The sequence below is a fragment of the Pantherophis guttatus genome, chromosome 5 (assembly GCF_059756535.1).
Source record: "Pantherophis guttatus breed Tessera chromosome 5, ASM5975653v1, whole genome shotgun sequence".
Classification (NCBI taxonomy): Eukaryota; Metazoa; Chordata; class Lepidosauria; order Squamata; family Colubridae; genus Pantherophis; species Pantherophis guttatus.
The window spans coordinates 23,460,671-23,483,977 of record NC_142067.1 but is presented as its reverse complement, the minus strand read 5'-3'; the positions used below and the strand labels follow the sequence as shown (position 1 = coordinate 23,483,977).

The 23,307-nt window shown below is 39.6% G+C and overlaps 1 protein-coding gene across 8 annotated transcripts in view; it reads left to right on the top strand.

The window, feature by feature from the left end:
- ATP8A2 (ATPase phospholipid transporting 8A2) overlaps positions 1 to 23,307 on the top strand; it is a 377,887-nt gene that overhangs the window by 79,328 nt on the left and 275,252 nt on the right. For all 8 annotated transcript variants that reach the window (XM_034410593.3, XM_034410583.3, XM_087894716.1 and 5 more), the window contains 11 exons: positions 172 to 299; positions 2,168 to 2,279; positions 3,913 to 4,078; positions 9,288 to 9,415; positions 10,133 to 10,210; positions 11,379 to 11,467; positions 13,508 to 13,552; positions 15,265 to 15,340; positions 17,120 to 17,225; positions 20,210 to 20,292; positions 21,698 to 21,747. In XM_034410593.3, coding sequence (XP_034266484.1) covers positions 172 to 299; positions 2,168 to 2,279; positions 3,913 to 4,078; positions 9,288 to 9,415; positions 10,133 to 10,210; positions 11,379 to 11,467; positions 13,508 to 13,552; positions 15,265 to 15,340; positions 17,120 to 17,225; positions 20,210 to 20,292; positions 21,698 to 21,747 — 1,061 coding nt within the window. The remainder of the gene's footprint in view (positions 1 to 171; positions 300 to 2,167; positions 2,280 to 3,912; positions 4,079 to 9,287; positions 9,416 to 10,132; positions 10,211 to 11,378; positions 11,468 to 13,507; positions 13,553 to 15,264; positions 15,341 to 17,119; positions 17,226 to 20,209; positions 20,293 to 21,697; positions 21,748 to 23,307) is intronic.

Sequence of the window (23,307 nt, the reverse complement as noted above, 5' to 3'; positions counted from 1 at the left end):
GGATTCTGAAGTTCTGAGGGAATTGAAAAGCTTCCTCTTATCATCCTAGGTGGTCCATGCTGAGAGAAGCTGGAAATTGTAGGCTATAGGTTCCACTAGGAAGATAAGTTCCTAATTTGTGAAAGAGAATTGATATTTTGTCATATATATCTATGGCTTGGTTCTATACAGGGATTGATTCAGACTGCTAACCTCCAATCAAAAGAAGACTTGATGAAAATGTCTGGGAAGATAGAGTGTGAAGGACCTAATCGTCACCTCTATGATTTCACTGGAAATCTCCGCCTTGAAAATCAAAGGTTAATTAATATCAAAGCAACTGGTATTTCCTCCCCGCCACCCCCAAAAAAACTTTTGCATGACTAGAACTCTCTCAAAATTATTCTCTTGCGCATGAAATCTGGTGATGGGTGGGGCAAACAGCATGAACCGGAAAACGGTTAATCGAATTCTTTGTTAAATGGAAGTTATTTTCTGTTAGAAAAACATAAGGTAAAACCCAGAGTAAGTTAAGTGTTTGAATCCTAAGTGCTACCGTGTTTCCCTGAAAATAAGACCTTGTCTTAAATTTTTTTGAACCCCAAATAAGCACTTGGCCTTATTTTCGGGGAGGTCTTATTATTTTGGGTGCATGGAGGAAACCAGAGGAAATGGCAGGGATCGGCTGTGCATGCATTTAAATATTTTCGGGGAGGGCTTACTTTCAGGGGAGGGCTTATTTTAGTGCATGCGCTCAAAGCCCGATTGGGCTTATTATCAGGGGATGTCTTATTTTAGGGGAAATAGGGTACACGTATCCTTAGTGTTTGACAGAATGATGTTGAATGAATTGATTGAGTTAATAAGAAATATTGACAAAAACGCTTGAAGGCTGTCTGGAAACTTCAAGTAGCACAAAATATGATGGGTAAAATATGATAGATCCTGGAATGGTGCGGTGTCCTAGAGGTGGAACTGTTGCCTCACAATCAGGAGAGTGGGAGTTTGATCATAATTAGAGGCAGATATTTCTCTCTCTGGGCATAATGAGAATATATCTGCTGAACAAAACTCCACATTGGCGACAGGAAGGGCATCCAGCCAGTAAACACTCTGCTAGCTCTACTCAGTTGCCCAGACTCCACCCCGCAAAAGATTATGGGATCATTAAAAGGAGATGATGATGATGAAAATATGATAGATCCCCTTAGGCCAGTGGTGGATAACCTTTTTCTTGTCGTGTGCTGAAAGCGCAACACACGCACATTATCGTGTGCATGCGTGCCAGCACCCATAATGCAATGCGCCCCCCTGCGCATGCACATGTGACTCCCCGCTCCCCCTGCCCCCCATGCATGTGCACGCAACCCTCCCTGCCCCCCCATTTTTTGCCTAGCAGGCCTCCCTGCAGCCTCCTGGGCCCAAAAATGGGCCATGGGGGGGTGCCGTACCCCCGTGCTCCCTCCACCCCCTGCACATGCGTGTGCACATGCGACCCTCCCTGTGCATGCACGCGCATCTCCCGCCCCACCCCTTGCACATCCTGAAAATCAGCTGGCTGGTGGGAGGCATGCGTGCACGTGCGGTAGAGCTGAGCTGGGCGACGGCTTGCTTGCCTGCCGAGAAGGCTCTGCATGCTAGCTGTGGCACACATGCCATCGGTTCGCCATCACAGTCTTAGCCCTTGTCTTGTACTTTAGCTGCTTTCTGATGCATTGATGGCATTTTATTCCTATGACGTTTATAGTATACTACCTTTAATTTTTGATTTTGATTTAACTTATTGCATATTCCATTTTTTATTGATTTTATTCGCATTTTAACTGCATGTCACCATGAGAGATTTTTTTAAATAGGTCATAAGGAAATTTTTGAAATGATAGTATTTTAGCAATAATGACAGCAGTAGCTGATTTGATTGTGTTGTTGCTGCCATTGGGGTGGGTTTTTAAATGGATTTTTATTATATGATGGATTTTTTTAAATTTTGCAAGCTGCCTGGCTTCACCTATATAGAGTCACCTTTATTTGTATAGCCACTTGGGTGGTTATATAAATTTGTATAATAAATAAAATAAATAGCTACAACTACTTTCACTGCTCTAATGAGTGTATTTAGAAAAACCTATATTTTGTTTTTTATTATATTATAAACTTCTGTCTTCCTTATTCTCTTTTTTCTCATCAGTCCACTTCCAATTGGACCTGATCAGATCTTACTAAGAGGTACACAATTAAGGAACACTCAATGGGTTTTAGGAATAGTTGTCTACACAGGACATGACACAAAACTTATGCAGGTAAGTATCTCTTGATCTGTTTCTAAGTCTTAACATGTTTCTGTTGGGAAGTCTAGCAATGATTTCAAGTACACTGCTCAAAAAAATAAAGGGAACACAAGCAGAAGACATCCGAGATCTGAATGAATGAAATAGCCTTATTAAATACTTTGTTCGTTACATACAATAGTTTTGTGTTCCCTTTAGTTGTTTGAGCAGTGTATAAACTATTGTATGTAAAGAACAAAGTATTTAATAAGGCTATTTCATTCATTCAGATCTCGGATGTCTTCTGCTTGTGTTCCCTTTATTTTTTTGAGCAGTATATATCTTTATTGTTTAATTATTTGGGTATTTTAACACTTAGATCCTACTTTTTTTTTTTTTTTTTGCCTATGTAGCATCTAAGGCTAATGAGATTAAAAAAATAAAACATACCATAAACAATAAAAATGTCATGGAAACAGTAAATATCAGTGTTAAAACCAACTCAGATTGATCAGGTCTGGCTTAGGGAGGAATAGCTTGACTTCTTTTTCTAAAGCAGAAAAAATGGGAATAAGTCTTGAGGGAATGTACTCCATAGTTCTGAAGAAACATTGATGTCAGAATGTAACACATTTTTAACAGGATGTTGCCTACTTATGCTAATGTATACACAGTTTATACCAAGACAGTGAGATAATGAAGTTCTCAATAATGTAGGATTTTACAAGTTAAAAACAGCATTTGAAATTATGCCTTGAAAAATGGTAATTAGACACAATAACTTTCCTGCATCAGTTGGCAAATTTATTGTACATCTTACATGTTTGTTTGTCTTTTAGACTGAGCTGTAGTAGTTGTGATTATAATAGTGCAGAAGTTTGTAGAAATTAGAAGATTGCAGTGTTTAACTTTTTGGAGAAAATGCAACTATATTTGCAGAGTATATGTAGGTATGTGCACACAGAGCTATAGATAGGTAATCTTAATCAACTGGCTAGTAAATGGCAAGCTATAGTTAAAATGTTAAAATAATTAGGGACTGTGTTTCCAATTACAGCAAGGTCTTTAGTTATCTCCTTTAATTAAAGGAGATCCTGCTCCTTCTGCTACTACTTACAGACTGCAGGGATGCATAATCACTCTCATCTCATGAACTGCATTCCAGAAGATACTTCATTGGTTAATGAATTAATCTACTGTCAACATTTCCACAATACATAGTGAACCACAAACAGGTTGACTTTGCAGTACAAGCTAAGCAATTAAAAAAAAACCCAAAGATTGGCAGTTGTGGAAATGCAACCAGAAGGTCTGCAACTAATCTGGTTAAGTGTGTTGTGTGAACACAGCTAGTCTTCTCTCCCTTAGTATGTCTATTTCAGCTTTCCCCAGTTTGATGCTATCCAGATGTGTTGAACTATCTGGTACAACACACCTGGAAGTCACTGGATGGGAGAAGACTGGCTGTTAGCGCAAAGCAGGTGGCATTCTGTGTTTTAAATTGATAGCTGTTATGGAAGAAAAGGATAAAGAGAAACACAGCTTCTGTTTTTAATAATGGATGTAAAGTCTTTCATAATGTCTGGCTGTAATTTCATCTTGGTTTTCATTATTCTTTCTTGTGAGCACAATTAATCATTGCAATTCTGTGGCTGATCCTTTCCAGAATTCAACCAAAGCTCCACTGAAGAGATCAAACGTAGAAAAAGTTACCAATATGCAGATTCTCATTTTGTTTTGCATCCTTCTCGTCATGGCTTTAGTGAGTTCTGTCGGTGCCTTACTGTGGAACAGAACACATGGAGAAGTCATTTGGTACTTTGATTCCAATGGTGAGCAAAGCCTCTTATCTTAATAGGCTCTTATCTTGAAACCAAAAACATCATTTCCAATTTAAGAAAGTGAAGGTTCTTCAAATCAATGCACCCACCAAAAAGCACCTGAAGTTTAGTGCAAACCAGCTGCCTTATTTTCCCCATCATGTAAATGGTAAACATGATCTGGATCTCCAAAACCCTATTCATTTACAATTTGGTGTATTGCATCCCTCTTTTTATTCTGTGTTTTTAGTCCGAAAGAACTAGCTATGGATTTGTGCCAAAGAAAAACACCTGCACTCATTGTGTTGGTTGTCTAATTTGATCAGAGTGTAAAGTTACATGTGCAGTCAGAGCAGAGTTGAGTTTGATTTCCTTTTGGCATAGTACTAGTTTATCTTCTCATATTAAATGTAGTAGGGATATTGCATAGAAGAGGCCCGAAACATGATAGCCATTACTTGATTTAAGAAAAAACTAGAAAAGAATGAGTGTTTCAGAGCAAACATAGCTTCAGCCAGCATAGAGGCCGTTTTCAATTATTTGGAAAGAAGAAGAAGGAATCTCACTAACAAAATAAAGCAGAGGCCCCAGTTGGTATTTTTTAATGCTTTAAGAAAATGTCTACCATGGGGGGGAGGGGAGAGCAACTATCCTGTTCTCAAAATGGCTGTCAGAAGGGTGTGGCTTTTGTGAAGATGGGTATATTGGGTGTTGTCGCAGAGTACTTATTAACTGTCCCAATCAGGGCAGTGTATAAGTCAATGTTGACTTCCTAACAATTGCCTGGACAAGTCCCTATAGTTTTCATAGAAAGATTTCAGAAGTAGTTTACTATTGCCTCCTTCTTAGGGCTGAGAGAGAGCAATTTCATAGGGCTGAGAGAGAGAGAGCAACTGGCTCAAAATACTCAGTTGCCTTTGTGTTAAGGTAAGACTAGAAAATGAGGGATGTGGTGGCTCAGTGGCTAAGATGCTGAGCTTGTTGATTGAAAGGTCGGCAGTTCAGCGGTTCGAATCCTGAGTGCTGCATAACGGGGTGAGCTCCCGTTACTTGTCCCAGCTTCTGCCAACCGAGCAGTTCGGAAGCACGTAAAAAATGAAAGTAGAAAAATAGGGACCACCTTTGGTGTGAAGGTAACAGCATTCCGTGCGCCTTTGGCGTTTAGTCATGCCGGCCACATGACCACGGAGACGTTTTCAGACAGCGCTGGATCTTCGGCTTTGAAACGGAGATGACCACTGCCCCCTAGAGTTGGGAACGACTAGCACATATGTGCGAGGGGAATCTTTACCTTTGCTTTAAGACTAGGAATCACGGTCTCCCACTGTCGCCTTAATCACTACACCAAGCTGTCTCTCAGTGAATATGAACTTGTCATAAAACAGTTTTCAAAACAGGCAGACTATAATGAAGTTGTACCCCGCCAAACTTTAAAATAAGATATTTATAGTCATCTGTGGACTTTCACAGTATCTCCACTCTTGTCTAACTGTTGCTATATTGACAAAGGGGGCAGTGTGTCTTCTCTCCTTTCCCTCAGTGATTCCTTGGATTTCTATCTTGGTCCTTGGCCAGCTTCCCTCAGATTTAACACAAAGGAGTTAGCAGGGTCTTAAATGCCACTATGTGGACACAAAGCCCACACAAAATGATTTGCAGCTCTTCACGATTATATTTCATGGGGAGACTGAATAGCGTATGGTAAGCTTTTGTGATGCAGACAATAGCAATAAATGAATACCTCTTCTGTAACGAGACAAAACGTCTTACTGGTTGTGATAGGCACTGTTCATTGTATGCTTTGCTCTGTCATCTGCTTTTTCAAGTCGGTCACTCTTTGTCTGGATACAATCACTTTGGGAAAGACAGCAGTAGGCCTCATCTGCTATAGAGCTGCTGCTAGCTGAGCTAGCTTCAAATAGGCGTAATGTTTATAACATAACATCGTAACAGAGGCTAGCTGCTCTTTTTTCCCCCTCTTCTGGGTAAGAATACATTCTGCCAAAATTAGACTGAAGCAAAAGAAAAGGAGAGAGGAGATAAGGACAATACATTTCTTAACTACAGAAGGTAGATATATTAAAAGGGGGCAATGAAGCAAGTTCATGAAAAAAGAGCCAAAGGAAATCAAATTGCCATGTTTGCTTTGTAACTATACATGCATGATCAAAGTGATAGATCTAGTAACATCTGCAGTTTCTACCTGCAGCTGATCAAACCAAAATCCAGATAGTCTAATGCAGGGGTCCCCAACCTTGGCAACTTTAAGACTTGTGAATTTCAACTGTCAGAGCAAAGGTGGCTGAGGAACTCTGGGAGTTGAAGTCCACAAGTCTTAAAGTTGCCAAGGTTGGAGACCCCTGGTCTAATGTTGTGCTTAATGGAAGAACCTATAGAACACAGGTATCAAACTCGATAGCATCACATGACATATCATAATGTATCATGACATTTTTTTGCCTTTGCAGGCGTGGCCTGCATGTGACGTATCTGGCCCGCAGGCCGCCAGTTTGACCGGCCTGCTATAGAATGTCCTATAACTGAAATTCTATCTCTTCCACCTCTGCTTCTCAGCATCTGACATTTGTTACTTCTGATTGTGAAGGGAATTTAGGGCCATCATGGCTAATAGGAATCTGAGCTTCAGTATATCACTCGTCACTTCCCGCCTGGACTACTGCAACGCTCTCTACATGGGGCTCCCCCTGGGGTGCACCCGGAGGCTCCAGCTGGTCCAGAACGCGGCCGCGCAGGGGATTTTGGGGGCGACGAGACGCTCCCACGTGACACCTCTCCTGCGCGAGCTGCACTGGCTCCCGGTGGTCTTCGGGTGCGCTTCAAGGTGTTGGTGACCACCTTTAAAGCGCTCCATGGCTTAGGGCCGGGGTACTTACGAGACCGCCTTCTGCCACCAATAGCCTCCCACCGGCCAGTACGCTCCCACAGAGTGGGCCTCCTCAGGGTGCCGTCCGCCAGACAATGTCGGCTGGCGACCCCCAGGGGGAGAGCCTTCTCTGTGGCGGCGCCCGCCCTCTGGAACAACCTCCCCCCAGAGCTACGTACAATAACAGACCTCCGGATTTTTCGTCGGGCCCTGAAAACCCATTTATTTCAACTAGCTGGGCTGGCTTGAGTCAAATTTTAAATGGATTTTAAATTGGAATGTTTTAATTACGGCCAAAATTATTTAATTATTTTAAACAGTTTTTAGATTTTGTATGTTTTGTATGTATGTCTTGTTTTTACTTTGGCTGTTCACTGCCCTGAGTCCTACATTGGAGAAGGGCGGTATAGAAATTTAAACAAATAAATAAATAAATAAATATATTGGTTTGAACATCCCATTGTGAATTCCACAATGTAATTCTGTGTTGTGTGAAAAAGTTATTTCATTTGCCTTAACTCTCCCACCTCTTCTAGTATATGGTTTATGGAGTAGGAGATAAATCTCTGCCTATTAGTGGTATACAAATACAAAGCTATACATCACCACCTCCTGTGTTAAACGCATTGGGCTAGAAACATGCTGCACAGTTCTCACTCCACAGCTACAGTCTCCTTCCATAAACTTCTTTTTTATTCTGAATTAGATAAACTCTTCTCTCCAGCTGCTCTCCCTGTTTCATAGCCTAAATTTTCCCACCCAGTTTGGATAGTAAAATTAAGCCACCTCATAAAGACATTTTGTGAGTTGGAAAAGATCAAACAACCCATGAAATTACTAAAGTTGTACCATCCTCTGCAGATAACCAGATGTAGTTTTCTCCTCTGCAGGAGAAAAGCTTCATAAAGCAGAGGGGTGACCTACATGTAAGTTTGCAACTTTTTGCATGAAGTAGAACACGGGTGTCAAACTCATGGCGTCACATTGCCGTCACATGATGTTTTCCGATGTTTTTCCCCTTTGCGGAGCTAGGATGGGCATGGCCTGTGCGTGACGCATCTGGCCTGCGGGCCGCCAGTTTGACACCCCTGAAGTAGAATAACAGAATAACAGAGTTGGAAGGGATCTTGGAGGTCTTCTAGTCCAACCCCCTGCTCAATACCATTTTGACTGGATACCATTTCAGACAAATGTTTTCTGAAGCTTTTGAAGCTGCAAGCATCTGTGCTGAATGCTGAAATATCTGTAGAAACAGGCATCATTTGAGTGTCATTGGTAGTGGTGAAGGATCTTCTCTGATTTGTCCACTGAATAATCTTGATTGGAGTGATATTGGTTTATCTTTTGAATGAAAAATGGTTGTAAGGGTGGGAGGTACTAGGTACCCTTTTTTAAAAAAACAAAGAGTAGAACTTGTTTCAAGACATCCTTTAAGTGAAGAACCATCTGGCCTCTGTTTGGTTCAAAATGAGAAAACAACAGAAGCTTTATAATACTCCATCGGTGGATTATACCTGGACAGCTGACTATTCCTTACTATTCAGATTACAGTAATTCTTTCCAAAGTATGCGTTGATAATATTTTATTTCACTTTTCTACTTAAAAGCACCCAAAGCATCAACTTACATATAAAAGTACCCAAGCATATTATATCCCTTTGGGTGTGTAATTGGCCACCTTAAAAGAATGGATTAGCATTTCAGAATGCTCTCACCATTCTTCCCCTTTCAAATCTCTACACACAGTGATGTTTATTGGTTAATACAACTCCCTAACGTTGGCACAAACTGTAATTTTTTTTACAGTGCCACTGTTCTCTCTGAGCTTAATTTTGGTTTTCTCTGATTTTCCCCCCCAAATATTTTTGGACCTGTTTTCAAAGTATTTTAGAAGTCCACTCCCTTATATTGTGTCAACATGAACACAACTGAATCTCAGGATGAACTGAATCAGAAAAGAGATATACACTCCATATTCTCCCCTGTTTTAGTTGTCATCATGGTTGATCTGGTATTTCAAGTAATCGACAGGCTGTTCGGTCCAGCCCTGACTGCAATATAGAAATATTAGATACAAGTATTTTACTGTTTTTTGGATCTTAATAGCAATGTATTAAAAAGCTTCACATGAAATTGTTAATTCATATAATGCAGGGTCAATATTGAAAGCTTTGTAATTTCAGATATCTTAATGTTCCTTTTTGTTACATGAATTGATAGCAGTTTCCCAATTTGTGTGTTCCACTTCTTTGGGGATTACACAATCATATGTGCGTAGCCAATATATCTTCTCTTTCTCTAACTTGTTCCTCTGCCTGTGTTTGTTTTGGCCCGCAGAAGTCCGATCCACTAATTTTGGATATAATCTGCTCACCTTTATAATCTTGTACAACAACCTTATTCCCATCAGTCTACTGGTGACTCTGGAAGTTGTGAAGTTTACTCAGGCTCTTTTTATAAATTGGGTACGTACAATTAAATGCAACTTAATTTAACAGCACAACAATGAGAGACAAATGAATATTAAGTTATTAGACTTCTAATAGTAAAATATGTAAAAATGTGGCACTTATATCTCCCTACCCAATATGATTCTTAAATTGGAAGGAGAGTCTGAAGTAGGATTTTTAATAAATAAAAATAAGTATAGTTTTTAGGGTTAACAACAAAGCACTTCATATGCAAAATAAATACAGATTTCTTGAGTTTAAGAGCTTGGGGTAGGCAGCTTTCTGTCTCTCCTGCTAATTATAATTCACTGGACCAGTTTGAAACTGGTTAAAATATGCAGAAATTGCACAAAAATGATTCCAATCTTGATTGAAATAACCAAACAATCATAGTCATTCAAATGTTGTGAAAGAAACAAATGTGTAATTTGACCCATCACAATCTATGGTACAGTTCGGTGTCAGGAAGTATGTCTTTGTTTCAGGGATTTTAATTAAAAAAGATTTCAATGTTTTCTACTTTTTAATCGAAGATATCTTGGTATTCCCTTTGTTTACTTACTGTAGTCTTGTACCAATTATTTTTGTCTTTTGTCTTTTTTGCTTCTTTGTTTGCTCTTTTTTCTTTTATAAATGACTAAGTTTAAAAAAATAATTATAATGTAGTACACATTATAAACAGAAAAATATAAAACTAGCATACAATGATTATGGTTTTTTGCTTGTTTTCAGGACATAGATATGTATTATACTGAAACCGATACACCTGCAATGGCCAGAACTTCAAATCTTAATGAGGAACTTGGCCAGGTAAGGATATGGAATGGCACCGTAACAAAAAGGGGCTGTTCATTTCATATATTTAGTCCATGAATCAATTTGAGATGAATCTGTAGTCATCTGATTTTTAATGGCAATCTGTAAGATGATCCAGCCAGAGCTTGTAATAAGAGTGGAGAAATCTGTTACTTTCCAATTCTTTTTGGACTAAACTTTTCATCAACCCATATTATTGCCCCATGCCAGTTATGTGATTGAACCATACCCAGTCCCTTTCTGCGTCACATATTCCAGTAGGCATTTATCTAATGAGAATTGGGTTTGTTTTCATGTAGCTTGGTAAATTAGTGACACTACTGATTATAAAACAGTAGTTGAACTTAAGTCTACTTAAGATTCTTTGTACGAAGCTTAGTATTTATCGGAACAGGTCCTCATTATATCAATGCCTTTTAATTTTCCATGTGGCATTTTTCAGGGAAACTATATGATTTCTTACACCAGTTATTCATTTCACAAAAGTAAGGCATTTACATTATTTTATCTTCTTTGATAAATTTGAAGCAAAATTCAAGGTTGTGAACATAGAGATAAACAGACTGAATAATTGATTTTGCTGTAATTCACACATAATTCCTGTGAGAAAAAGACTGCTGGGGGTTAATTTTAAACCTGGGTTTTTCCCAACTCTCATTCAGCAACTTAACAAGGGAGGCTTGTTCTTATTCATTAGACTGTATATTTAGTTCAAAATCTGTGTATTATCCTGCCTCTGGTGCTACAAGTCAAGTTTCTGACTCACTTCTGTAAAGTTGTATACGCTTGTATACTGAGCTCTTGTATACTGAGATAAGTTGCTGTACATTTTGTAAAAGGTAACTTAGGTGCACATTTAGTTGAAGAACTAGTCACTAAGCCTTTCCCAACATGTATTTGGAATATATTGATAACATTTCCCAGAATCGGCCAATCTGGTCAGGGAATTATGGGATTTGGGATACTTGACAAACCTGAAAGACCTGTTTGGGAAAGAGTGTGTTAAAAAGCAGTTAAATCGATCAAGGCCTCATTGTATGTTTGTCCACATATCTCAGACAGGGCTCCATTGAACATTTGACGATACAGCTTTAATTTCCAGTTTTCTCAAAGATTCTCTATTTTGTTTTATTCATAATAGTATATATCATTTGTCTCCTAGGTTAAGTATCTATTCTCTGATAAAACAGGCACCTTAACATGCAATATTATGAATTTTAAGAAATGTAGTATTGCTGGAGTAACCTATGGGTATGTACCATGTTTTTATTTGCTGTATAAGCTTAAGGATCATTTTTATTAGATTGATATTGTCTTACATTGCGTGTATGGGATCGTAATTCTATACTTTTCTAGTAGTTTTCATTTTACTTACAACATTGTTAATTTTGGAGATAGAAGATCAACAATTTCACACTTTAAAGTAGCAAAATCTACCTACCCCCAGCAAAGAACAATACGATTTCACCATTTGCTGAAATTAAGATATCTAATGGCCTCGGAGGTTCCAAAATTGTTAACCTGAGTGTATTGTTAGGTGGAAGTACAAACGTAGAATAAAAGTTTGAAGCAATATAATGCATACAAAATATGATTGCATAGGATTGCTTTTCCTTTGTTAGATATGCAAAAATAGGCAGCAGAGACTAATTTGGTCAGATTAATACAACAGGTTAACACCTGCCTTCATTGTTTGCTAAATTAATCAATTTGAGTTGACATGACACACAGAAGTGAAATGTACCACTAGGTTTGTTCGCATACTGTGACACTATATAGTCATAGGGCCATGTTTTTAGCTAATGTATTGTGCAACACCAGGTAGAGAGTTGATGTTACTCCTCCATTTTCAGAACCTTAACTCCCCTCTATTCTCCTGGATGTATTATAGGTAGTTCTCAACTTACAATTGTTTGTTTAGCAAACATTCAAAATTAAAAAATGGTGTTGAAAAAAAGTGACTTACAAATGGTCCACTCGCTTTTGATCATCACATCATTCACGGGGACACATGATTGTGATTTGGGCACTCATCACTCATGTATGATAGTTGCAGCATCCCATGATCACCATTTGCAACACCCCCAGCCAGTTTACAACAAGCACAGCCAAAGGAATCCAGCAGGGAGAATATCAAGTTGTGGTTACATGATGTCTTACTTAATGACCACTGTAGTTCACTTAACAACCATGGCAAAAAAGGTTGTAAAATCAGGTGCGATTTCATGATGCCTCACTTGTGCACAGGTATAGTATATGTGGTACCTTACTCAATAGTGGTGACTGTGAGAGGGATCTTGGAGTCCTAGTGGACAATCACTTAAACATGAGCCAGCAATGTGCTGAAGCTGCCAAAAAAGCCAACACAGTCCTAGGCTAGGCTGCATAAACACAGGGATAGATTCAAGATCACGTGAAGTGTTAATACCATTTTATAATGCCTTGGTAAGGCCACACTTGGAATACTGCATCTAGCTTTGGTTGCCACAATGTAAAAAAGATATTGAGATTCTAGAAAGACTGCAGAGAAGAACAACAAAGATGATTAGGGGATAGAAGTTAAAACATATAAAGACCAGTTGCTGGAATTGGGTATGTGTAGTTTAATGAAAAGAAGGACTAGGGTGACATAGCAGTATTCTGATATCGAAGGGACAAAGAAGAGGGAGTCAACTTATTTTCCAAAGCACCTGAAGGCAGGACAAGAAACAATGGATGGAAACTAATCAAGGAGAGAAGCAACCTAGAACTAAGGAGAAATTTCCTGACAGTTAGAACAATTAATCAGTGGAACAACTTGCCTCCAGAAGTTGTGAATGCTCCAACACTGGAAGTTTTGAAGAAGAGATTGGACAACCATTTATCTGAAATGGTATAGGGCTTCCTGCCTGAGCAGGGGGTTGGAATAGAAGACTTCCAAGGTCCCTCCCAACTCTGTTATTCTGCTACTTATTGACTGCATTGATTAATGATAAATTTTCCAGTCTTTATTGTGATGGTAAGTCGAGAACTACCTACTGTATGTTGTAGCTGCAATTCTGAGCAATTTTCAAGAAGGAAGTCGCATTAATTGTAACCAGTAGGCACAGAATGTAATGTCAGTCCAATTTCTAGGCAGCAGCAAAGGTTGGATTCTATAGTATGTTGTATGCATGCCTACAATTGATTCCCTTGTATTGCATGGAAGAAGCATTCTTTGGAGAATGACATATCATTTATTCAGCAGTAGCTTCCTTCTAATCGGGATAGGCATACCATCAATCGTATTTCATTTTTCCCCCCCCTGTTTAGTCACTTCCCAGAACTGGCAAGAGAATGTTCCTCAGAAGATTTCAGGTAAATAAATATTGGGTACTGGTAACGTGTAATTGTTGTAATTGTAGGCCTGTAAGATGGCTCAAGATTAGGCACTTTTGGGAGAGGTACTCTTGGGGTTTTTTGGAGGTTGAACAATAGGAAAACATACAGTATACAGTAGTGGCCAAAATTGTGGAAACCTTTTGGGAAAAGTGTATTTTCTAAAACTAGCTAATAACACCACTTTTTTTGGAATAGTACAGGGGTGGGTTCTACTTACCTTTCCTACCGGTTCGCAACGGGATCGCATGCACAGATCACCAATCCAGGGTGGTGGGTGGGGCTTCCTGCCAGTTTTACTACCAGTTCTTGCGAACTGGTCCGAACCGGGGGCAACCCACCATTGGAGTAGTACCATAAAATTATATATCAATGGAAAGATAATTTAATCAAGAATGTAATGCAATAATTTTATGAAGGATTTGCTATTAGAATAGCAGTTACAGTATAAAGAAGAAAAGTGAAACACGTAGAAAAAACGAGATATACAAAAATTATCATGTCAGTTAATACTTAGTTGGGTAACCTTTAGCATGAATTACAGCCTTATGACGTCTTCCCATGGAGTGAACCAGGTCTTTTAGTTCTGCCGCTGTTATAATGTGAAACCAAGATTGAATGATTGCTTCTTATTAACTGGGTTTTATCACTTCTGACTAACACGTTTCTTTAGTCGGCTCCATAGATTTTCAATTGGGTTAAGGTCTGAGCTATTCCCAGGCCATTCCATCAGTGGAATATGATTATCTTGAAACTCCCCCCCCCCCAAAAAAGTGGTGTTATTAGCCATCAATCCTCAAAAATACACTTTTCCCAAAAGGTTTCCACAATTTTGGCCGCTACTGTATACAGGAGAGACCCTGGAGAAGAAAAAGAAATTGTATTCTTTTATGATCTCCTCCCCTGGCATAAGGACTTCTGGTGTGTTAAATTTCAATTCTCAGAATCCCCCATGCTGGCTAAGAGAGCGAGTTGGGTGGCCGTATAAATTTTCTTAATAAAATGAATAAAATAAAAATAGAGGTTTGAGTTCAACCTAACTGGAAAGCAAAGTAGATAAAGAAACAAAATAAATGCAATGAAACATGCCGGGGAATGAAAGAGGAGATAACTCTGAAAACAAAAGACTATATCATTAGGAAAGTTTGATTATCACTGTGATGACTGTTCTGATAAAAACCAGATAAATGTATCTGGTACAGGCAGTCCTCGACTTACAACAGTTTATTTAGTGATCATTCAAAGTTACAACGGCACTGAAAAAAGTGACTTATGACTGTTTTTCACAATTACAACCTTTGCAGCATTGGTCGTGTGACCAAAATTCAGATGCTTGGCAATTGGTTCATACTTACGACCATTGTAGCGTCCCGGGGTCATGTGTTCCCCTTTTGCAACTTTCTGATAAGCAAAGTCAATGGGGAAGCCAGATTCACTTAACAACCGGAATACTAATTTATCAACTGCAGTGATTTACTTAACAACTGTGGCCAGAAATGTCGTAAAAAGGGGTAAAGTTCACTTAAGAAATGTTTCACCTAACAATGGAAATTTTGGGTTCAATTGTGGTCATATGTCGAGGACTACCTGCATTTGATTGTTGGACTGATCGTTTGCAATGCCATAATATATGAATTTAATAGAAATGCACCTGTTCAGGAATCTTATCACCCTTTTTATTATATTCTTAGCCAGCTTCCTCCTCCTATTAGTGAATCTTGTGAATTTGATGACCCAAGACTGCTGCAGAACATCGAGGCTGATCATGTAAGGCCTTTCTTCAGAATTTTCCCATGAATTATTGCTAGAATTTTTATTGCAGTCATTGACCTGTTCATAAAACACTTGGGCATGAATTATTCATTTGTGGCCTCAATAGCCTTCCTCTATGATCTAGAGGATCATGATCAAACTCGATTTCATTGATGTGTTCATTCAGTGTTTGACCTTGGGGGGCCGGGGGGGGACGTGGCCAAGATGAGCGTGGCCAGCTTGACATCACTTGTGTCAGGGGCGCCTGTGGTGGCCTGAGTGCTCTGCCAGTGAAAATGGGCTCCCGATCTCCATTTTCAGCTGGGACAGCCTCCTACAACCCTCTGCCAGCAAAAACGGAGCTCTGGAGAGCCTCACGCGGTCTTCCTAATTTCCGTTTTTGCTGTCAGAGGGTTGCAGGAAGCCATCCCAGCTGGAAACAGAGATTGAGAGCCCGTTTTCGCTGGCAGAGGCACCGCAGGCTGGTCCTTCTCTGCTTCCAGGGTGACCCCACGGGCCACTCTGGATCCAGATCTGGCCCGTGGGCCTTGTGTTTGACCCCCCTGATCTAGATCACATCAAACTCTAAACTATGGCATGGTTTCCCCTAGTGCGATATGTACTAACTGGGAATCATGGGTTAACTTGTGGTTAATCGAAAGTACTTTTATCACAATTACACTCTTAGTTTACAATAGCTCAGTTTACCTTGGCCATGGCATTTGCGTCTTCTACCTTGAAGTAAGGCTATTAGCTTCTCCTTCTGGTCTCCAGAATGGCCACGAATGGTGCTTCTCTGGCTGCAACAATGGTATTTTTCCATGTTCCTTTGTTTTCACTTTCCTAAGTACAGTATGCAGGGAAATGAAATTTAAAAAATCAAGAAAGTGGGGAAAAGATCAGATGCATATATGACAGGGATTCTGTGTGATAGAGATGGTAGCCAGCAAATTGCATTTGGCTGTGATTTGCTGTATAACCTAATGCCTTCTCTGGGTGTAAGTACTATAACTGTGATTTGCCTTAAGCCAGGATTAGTGTGTTGCACTAATGTGCTTATTGGATAGTTTAGAGAGAACCCATGTGACCCATCACTTTTGGGGGGGATTATTTCCATACGAGTGAATCTTCCATCCATCCCTCTTTCCATGGCTGGTATTTAGAGATAACTCTGAGATAATGGTTTAAACCATTTGGTTTGATATTCAGCAGTAAAATAAATAGGGCATCACTGCTGATTGTCCATCAAAGGGTGAATAGCAGCTTTGTAGAAGAGCTGATGTGATAAAATTGCCCTCATTGTTCTCAGAAAATTGGGTGGATGGAATCTATTGTAAATTGTGAACATAGACAAAAGCAAACTAAATAATTGATTTAACTGTAATGCAGGGAAATTATGGGATGTCTCTCCAGGCCTGGTTTTGCTGGGAAAAGTAGATTGCTTTGTGTTAGCAGACCAAGCTTGTGCTGAGGGCATGGATCAGGAGGATAGATGATATTCTTGTCATATGAACAATGACGGCAAGAGAAGGCAAGAAACAAAGAGGATGATTGATCTCACCTGGCAAAGCTGTTCTTACCTTATTACCTTAGATAATTATATTATACAGCTTATTGGATTTTACTTGGCTAAAATCCAATAAGCTTGTATAATGTAATTATCATTTTGAAAAATAACAGGTGAAGTAGCATCCATCCATTTTATTTGCTCTCTGTCTGTGACAGAAAATTGAACTTTTTTTTTCACAAGTCACAGGTCATATTCATTGGACTAACATGGCCCTTGCATTTCAGCCCACAGCTATGCACATCAAAGAATTCCTCACTCTGCTGGCTGTGTGTCACACTGTTGTTCCAGAAAGACATGAAAACTCCATCATCTACCAGGCCTCTTCTCCAGGTTAGTTACTGACCCTTTGGTTGAAACAAAGAGCCATTGAAAAGGACAAGAGACTCAGGGAATCTTATCTAGGACACAAGACAGATTGTGTTGAATTTATATTTACTGTACCCACATTCATATATATACCATCTAGATCAGTGTTTCTCAACCTTAATAGCTTGAAGATGGGTGGACTTCAACTCCCAGAATCCCCCAGCCAGCAGCGCTGGCTGGGGGATTCTGGGAGTTGAAGTCCACCCATCTTCAAGCTTCCAAGGTTGAGAAACACTGATCTAGAGCAAGGTCTCCAACCTTGACAACTTTAAGACTTGTGGACTTCAATTCTGGGAGTTGAAGTCCACAAGTCTTAAAGTTGCCAAGGTTGGAGACCCCTGATCTAGAGCAGCAGTATCCAGCCTTGGCAACTTTGAAATTTCTGGACTTCAATTCTCAAAATTCCCTAACCAGCATGGGGAATTCTGGGAGTTGACATCCACAAGTCTCAAAGTTTCCAAGAGTTATGATCTAGACTAGAGTTATTAGAGTGAAGACCAGGAGCTTCCTGCAATCTAATATTAGGAATAAGAACATTGTGTGGTTAATGCAGGTAGAGAATAACAAGATATTCTTTGTAGCTGAAGTTTCAGGCCTACGCTTGCTTTCCTGGACATTGTCCAGATATGTGGCAACATGAGGATTGCACAGGAGGCAAGACAAGTACAGTGAAAAATAGGACTGAGAAATACAGAGCTCCAAGTAAGTTCTTCTATTGAACTTGATCCTTCACCCCCCTAAAAGAAATCACAGTAATTTTTGTCTGAATCAGAGATTTCACATTTGCTGAAAAAAGGTAGATTTTTTTTTTCTCATTCTGTTTGGAATTGGCTGAGAAAGGTCCCCTTAGTTTTCCTTTTCTTTTTAGATTTATCCCAATATGACCTCTACAACATTCTATAGCTGTGATGGCGAACCTATGGCACGGGTGCCACAGGTGGCACGCGGACCCATATTGGTGGGCACGCGAGTGTTGCCCTAGCTCAGCTCCAATGCGCATGCACGCACCGGCCAACTGATTTTCAAGCCTTCTGGTCCCACTGGAAGTTGGGAAACTGGCTGTTTCCGGCCTCCGGAAAGCCACCGGGAGAATGGGGAAGGCTGTTTTTGCCCTCCCCAGGCTCCTAGAAAGCCTCTGGAGCCTGGGGAGGGGGAAAAATGGGCCTACCGTGCCCACCATGCCATCACATGCCAAAAGCAGGGGGAAGTGTGTGGGGGGGTCACGTGCGCATGCGCGGGAGGGTGGGACGCATTGAATTCTGGATGTGGGCACCCACACCCGCGACCCCCCCCACTCCCCCTGCTTTTGGCACGCGATGGCAAAAAGGTTAGCCATCACTGTTCTATAGCAATATATTATTTCATATTTAATTGAACATTTAATTGATGCTGAAAGAGTTCATTTTTATTTGATGGTTTTGAACTATTGTAACGTATGGTCTATTTTGCTCAAAGTTGCTAGAAGTGATGAGTGGAGCAGTACAGAAACGTTTTAAAAAATAGATCAAGTAGACTTAAGTTAGAACGGCACTGAAGAAAGTGATTTAAGACTGTTTTTCACACTTACGGCTGTTGCAACATTCCCATGGTCACATGGTCAAAATTCAGATGCTTGGCAAGTGGTTCATACTTATGACAATTGCAGCGTCCCTGGGTCATGTGATTTCCCTTTTGCAACTTTCTGACCATCAAAGTCAATGGGGAAGCCAGATTCACGTAACAACTGTGTTGCTAACTTAACAACTGCAGTGATTCACTTAATAACTGTGGCACAGAGGGGTCGTAAAATGGAGAAAGCTCACTTAATGAATGTTTCACGTAGCACCATACATTTTGGACTCACTTGTGGTCGTAACTCAAGGACTACCTATATATATATATATATATGGGAGTGTTTCCAGAATTTTTGAAACAAAGGACTTAACAGTATTACCTAATTTGATTTTTGCAATCTCAGATTTTTGCAAAACTGTGAAGGTGGAGGCTCTTCTGGGGCTTATTGTATGAGCCTTAGGTTGTGTCAGTGCTTTATCCTCTGCCTGGAAACATCCTGTCTGTGGGATTTCCTGAAGATTTCTCAAGTCTCCTGTCACTTGATGAAAAATGTAAGGACTACCCATGGCAGACATGATGACAATAATGAACTCATTCTCCCTTTCAAAGAAGGTTGCCTAACATTACTGACAGTTTTCTGTTCATGGCGTTCCCATGTAACACCTCTCCTGCGCGAGCTGCACTGGCTCCCGGTGGTCTTCTGGGTGTGCTTCAAGGTTTTGGTTACCACCTTTAGAGCGCTCCATGGCTTAGGACCTGGTTATCTATGGGACCGCCTACTACCACCAATAGCCTCCCACCGGCCGGTACGCTCTCATAGAGAGGGGCTCCTTCGGGTGCCATCGGCCAAACAATGTCGACTGGCAGCCCCTAGGGGGAGGGCCTTCTCTGTGGGGGCACCTACTATCTGGAACGAGCTCCCCCTGGAGATACGGAGGATCCCAGACCTGCGCACCTTCTGCCGCGCTCTTAAGACCTTTTTATTCCATCAGGCGGGCCTGGCCTAATCTTTTCCCTCTTTTTAATTATGCAAATTTTAATCGGTTTTTAAATGATTGGGGTGTTTTAATCTGTCTGGGCCAAATTGTTTAATTTGATTTTACTTTGTTTTTAAATTTTGTATCTATGTATTTTTATTGTTTGGCTGTTCATCGCCCTGAGTCCTTCGGGAGTAGGGCGGTATATAAATCAAATAAAGTAAGTAAGTAAGTAAGTAAGTTGAAGAACCTCTGAACTGAGTGGGCTCCTGAGAAATTTGGAAATCTTCTGCAGCTGTTTGGGGAATTGGGGGATGTTTTCATAAAGGCACATCTGCATTGTCTTTTTATTTTTATTTTTTTTAAGAATGCAACTCTATTCCTGCATTTGTAATGGCAAGCACTTTCTCTTCTCAGATGAAGGAGCTTTAGTCAAAGGAGCAAAAAAACTTGGCTATGTTTTCACTGGGAGGACACCACGTTCTGTCATCATTGATGCGGTAAGAGCTGTGTGGGAAGAAAGTATTGTGCGATCATTCCCAAATTCTTTTATAAAACTGTTCTGGAAATATTGCAGAGAAATAAGGCAAACAGGGCAAAATATCCCTGAGAAGTTCCATCTATTTCAACTGTGGAAACTTTAAAATGTATGGACTTCAACTCCCAGAATTCATCAGCTGGCTGGGGAATTCGGGGGCAATTCTGGGAGTTGAAATCCACATATCCTAACATGGCCAGAGTTGAGAAAACACTGATCTAACTGGTTAATTGGCAAAGCAATTCTACTCTTCGTCAGAATGGAAAACTCTTTTTAACCCTGCCAGTTGTAGGGTGAGAGGTCGAAATAATGAAATCTTACCAAATTGTGCTTCTGGCATGCTCAACTAAAACACTGCACTTGAATCATTTATTTTATTTTAGTTATTTATTTAATTTATATTGCCGCCTATTTGCCTATGGCAACTCAAGGTGGCTTACTGAATATAAAAACCACATTTTAAAACAGTAAAACTAATTAAAAAATCAAATAAATTAACGTATTAAAATCACCCCCCACCTCCCGCCCCAGCAACAGCCGATCACACGAGCCATTTAATGGGCTCCATCCCACTCTGGGTTCCCCAGGCCCGCTGGCAGAACCAGGTTTTCAGCGTCTTCTGGAAGAGAATTAGAGTGGGGACCGTTCTAATCTCTAGGGGAATGATGTTCCAGAGAGAGGGAGCCACCACAGAAAAGGCCCTTCTTCTGGGTCTCACCAGGTGTATCTCCCTCGGGGATAGGACCTGCAACATTTCCTGCCTCTTTGTGTGCATGTTTCTTGAGCATTTCTTCCAAATGTCATATTAATTAATTTTAAGATGGCCAAGTGCATACATGGATATCCTGCCTTGGATTGTATTGTAGTCTCTCCAATAGTAGCCTCTCAGGTTCTCATAGAATCCAGATGAAAAGTATCTTGAGGGAATTCTATTTTCTCTTGGGCTTTTACTAACTGGGCAGCCAGTGAGGATTAAACAGAAAACAGTGCCAATCCTGAGCCATCATTGACAATAAAAACACCTCAAAAACACAACCCAAGAGAAAAGTGGAAGAAGTTTTTAGATGCACTGAGAAAAAGATAGACAATTATAACCATCTTAATGGAGGAACAAAACTTTTAAGAAATTTTAAGGAATTTTCAATACAGCATTTTTAATTCTGGCATGGTGATACGTTGAGTTACAGAAAATATTCCTTTTGGCATGTTCTTAAGAATATAAGTACATGGTTGTGCCCAGCAGAGGGAGCTATTTTCACATATATATTTTTAATATGGATATTTGAAAACAATGCTTTCCTTCCAGTTCTTTGTGTATTTTTAGTTTTTCTTTTACTAAAGTGTGTCTTATTCTGTTACGATCCCAGCTAGGAAAAGAAGAGACATTTGAGATCCTTAACGTTTTGGAATTTTCAAGGTAATTGGCTTTTAATGGCAATTGCAAGAAATAAAAGGAGGGAAACACTTAGGAATGTCCTGCAATTAAAAGAAATTTTCTTTGTTTCATTTCATTTGTTGACTTTATATTTCACTGGAATTGTCTTTGGTTTGAAATCTGTGAAGGGCTGCAATATAAGCTGCATCTGGTTTCAGTGGGTTAGATTCTACCTGACCTCTATTAATGGATTATTCACTTTTCATAGGCAGAACTGAGAACTAATAAGTAATAGTTAATATTAAAGAAGTAATAGAATTGAGAACAAATGTTTGTCTTATCTGCAGATTGACTTATCTGTGAGCATATATAGCAATACTTTAAAAAAAATATAATACCCACATTTCATGCATAAACAAACAAACAAATAATACTTGCATATAAGCTCTTCCGTGGATAAGCCAGCCATCAATCTTTTAATCAAAACATCATGAAAAATGTAGATTGTTTTATCCACAGGTGGCTTGTTTTTCACAGTATTTTGGTTAAAAAATTGAGGTTTGGCTTATATGCAAATATATATGGTATTTTTTTACTACAAATAACCGGCCTGTCAGTCTTACTGAACTCCACTTGGAGAATTTCAGAACAAATTAATAGCATAGAAACAATTTTCTCTCTCCCGTCCTCCAATATTACTTACTTTTTTAGAATAGCTATACATGATAAATACAGTTGCTGGAAATATGGTTCTAGGCTATTCCTGATGTTTCTTAGTAATTCTGATTTTTACAGCAATTAGAGACAGATGTTCCATACAAGGCAAAATCTTGTTCTGTTCCTCATGCCAGTTGGGTAAATCTAAATATATTGACCTACATTTCATGTTGGAAATCTCATGACAAATCTTTCCCCTTCTTTCTTTCTCAAAAGAGGGGGAAAGAAAAAGGGGGATAGATAACTGGAAAAAAGGTTGATAATGTGATTGAGGCAGTATCAGAAACCTTTGAAAATATTCCTCTCTCACTTTTCACTATATCAATCTTGGGAAGCAGGGCAGAAATAGCCAATAAATCGTAAACTTCAGCATCTCTGACAATTTAGCCTTATAGTTCATTGCTATCAAATATGACTTAGCTGCATGGCAACTTGAGTTACGTGAATTAGAATTAAATAGTGTTGTCCACAAAAAAGAATAACCTTGTAAAAAATACAGGGCATAAAAAATACAGGGCAGCTGCTGAAAATATGGCATATAACTGAGTTGAAATAACAATATCTTTTGAAGATTATAAGAACTCCCTTTTTATGTACTAAAGTGTTAATGGTGTGCTAAACATGGTTGATACATCACATAGTTATACTATAATAATTCTAAAATATGGGTTTTCCTTCTTTTTGAAACTCAACTTATTCTTGATACAGTTTTACCTGTACAAAAATAGAGATACTTTGATTTAGTTTTCAGTTGTTATTTTCTTTCTTCAAGTCCCACTCCCAAAACTTGCAGTATGCCTGCTGTGCAGGGGTGGGTTCTACTTACTTTTACTACCGGTTCACATTGCACCCGGTCACTTATGATGATGTCTGGGTCAATGGGTG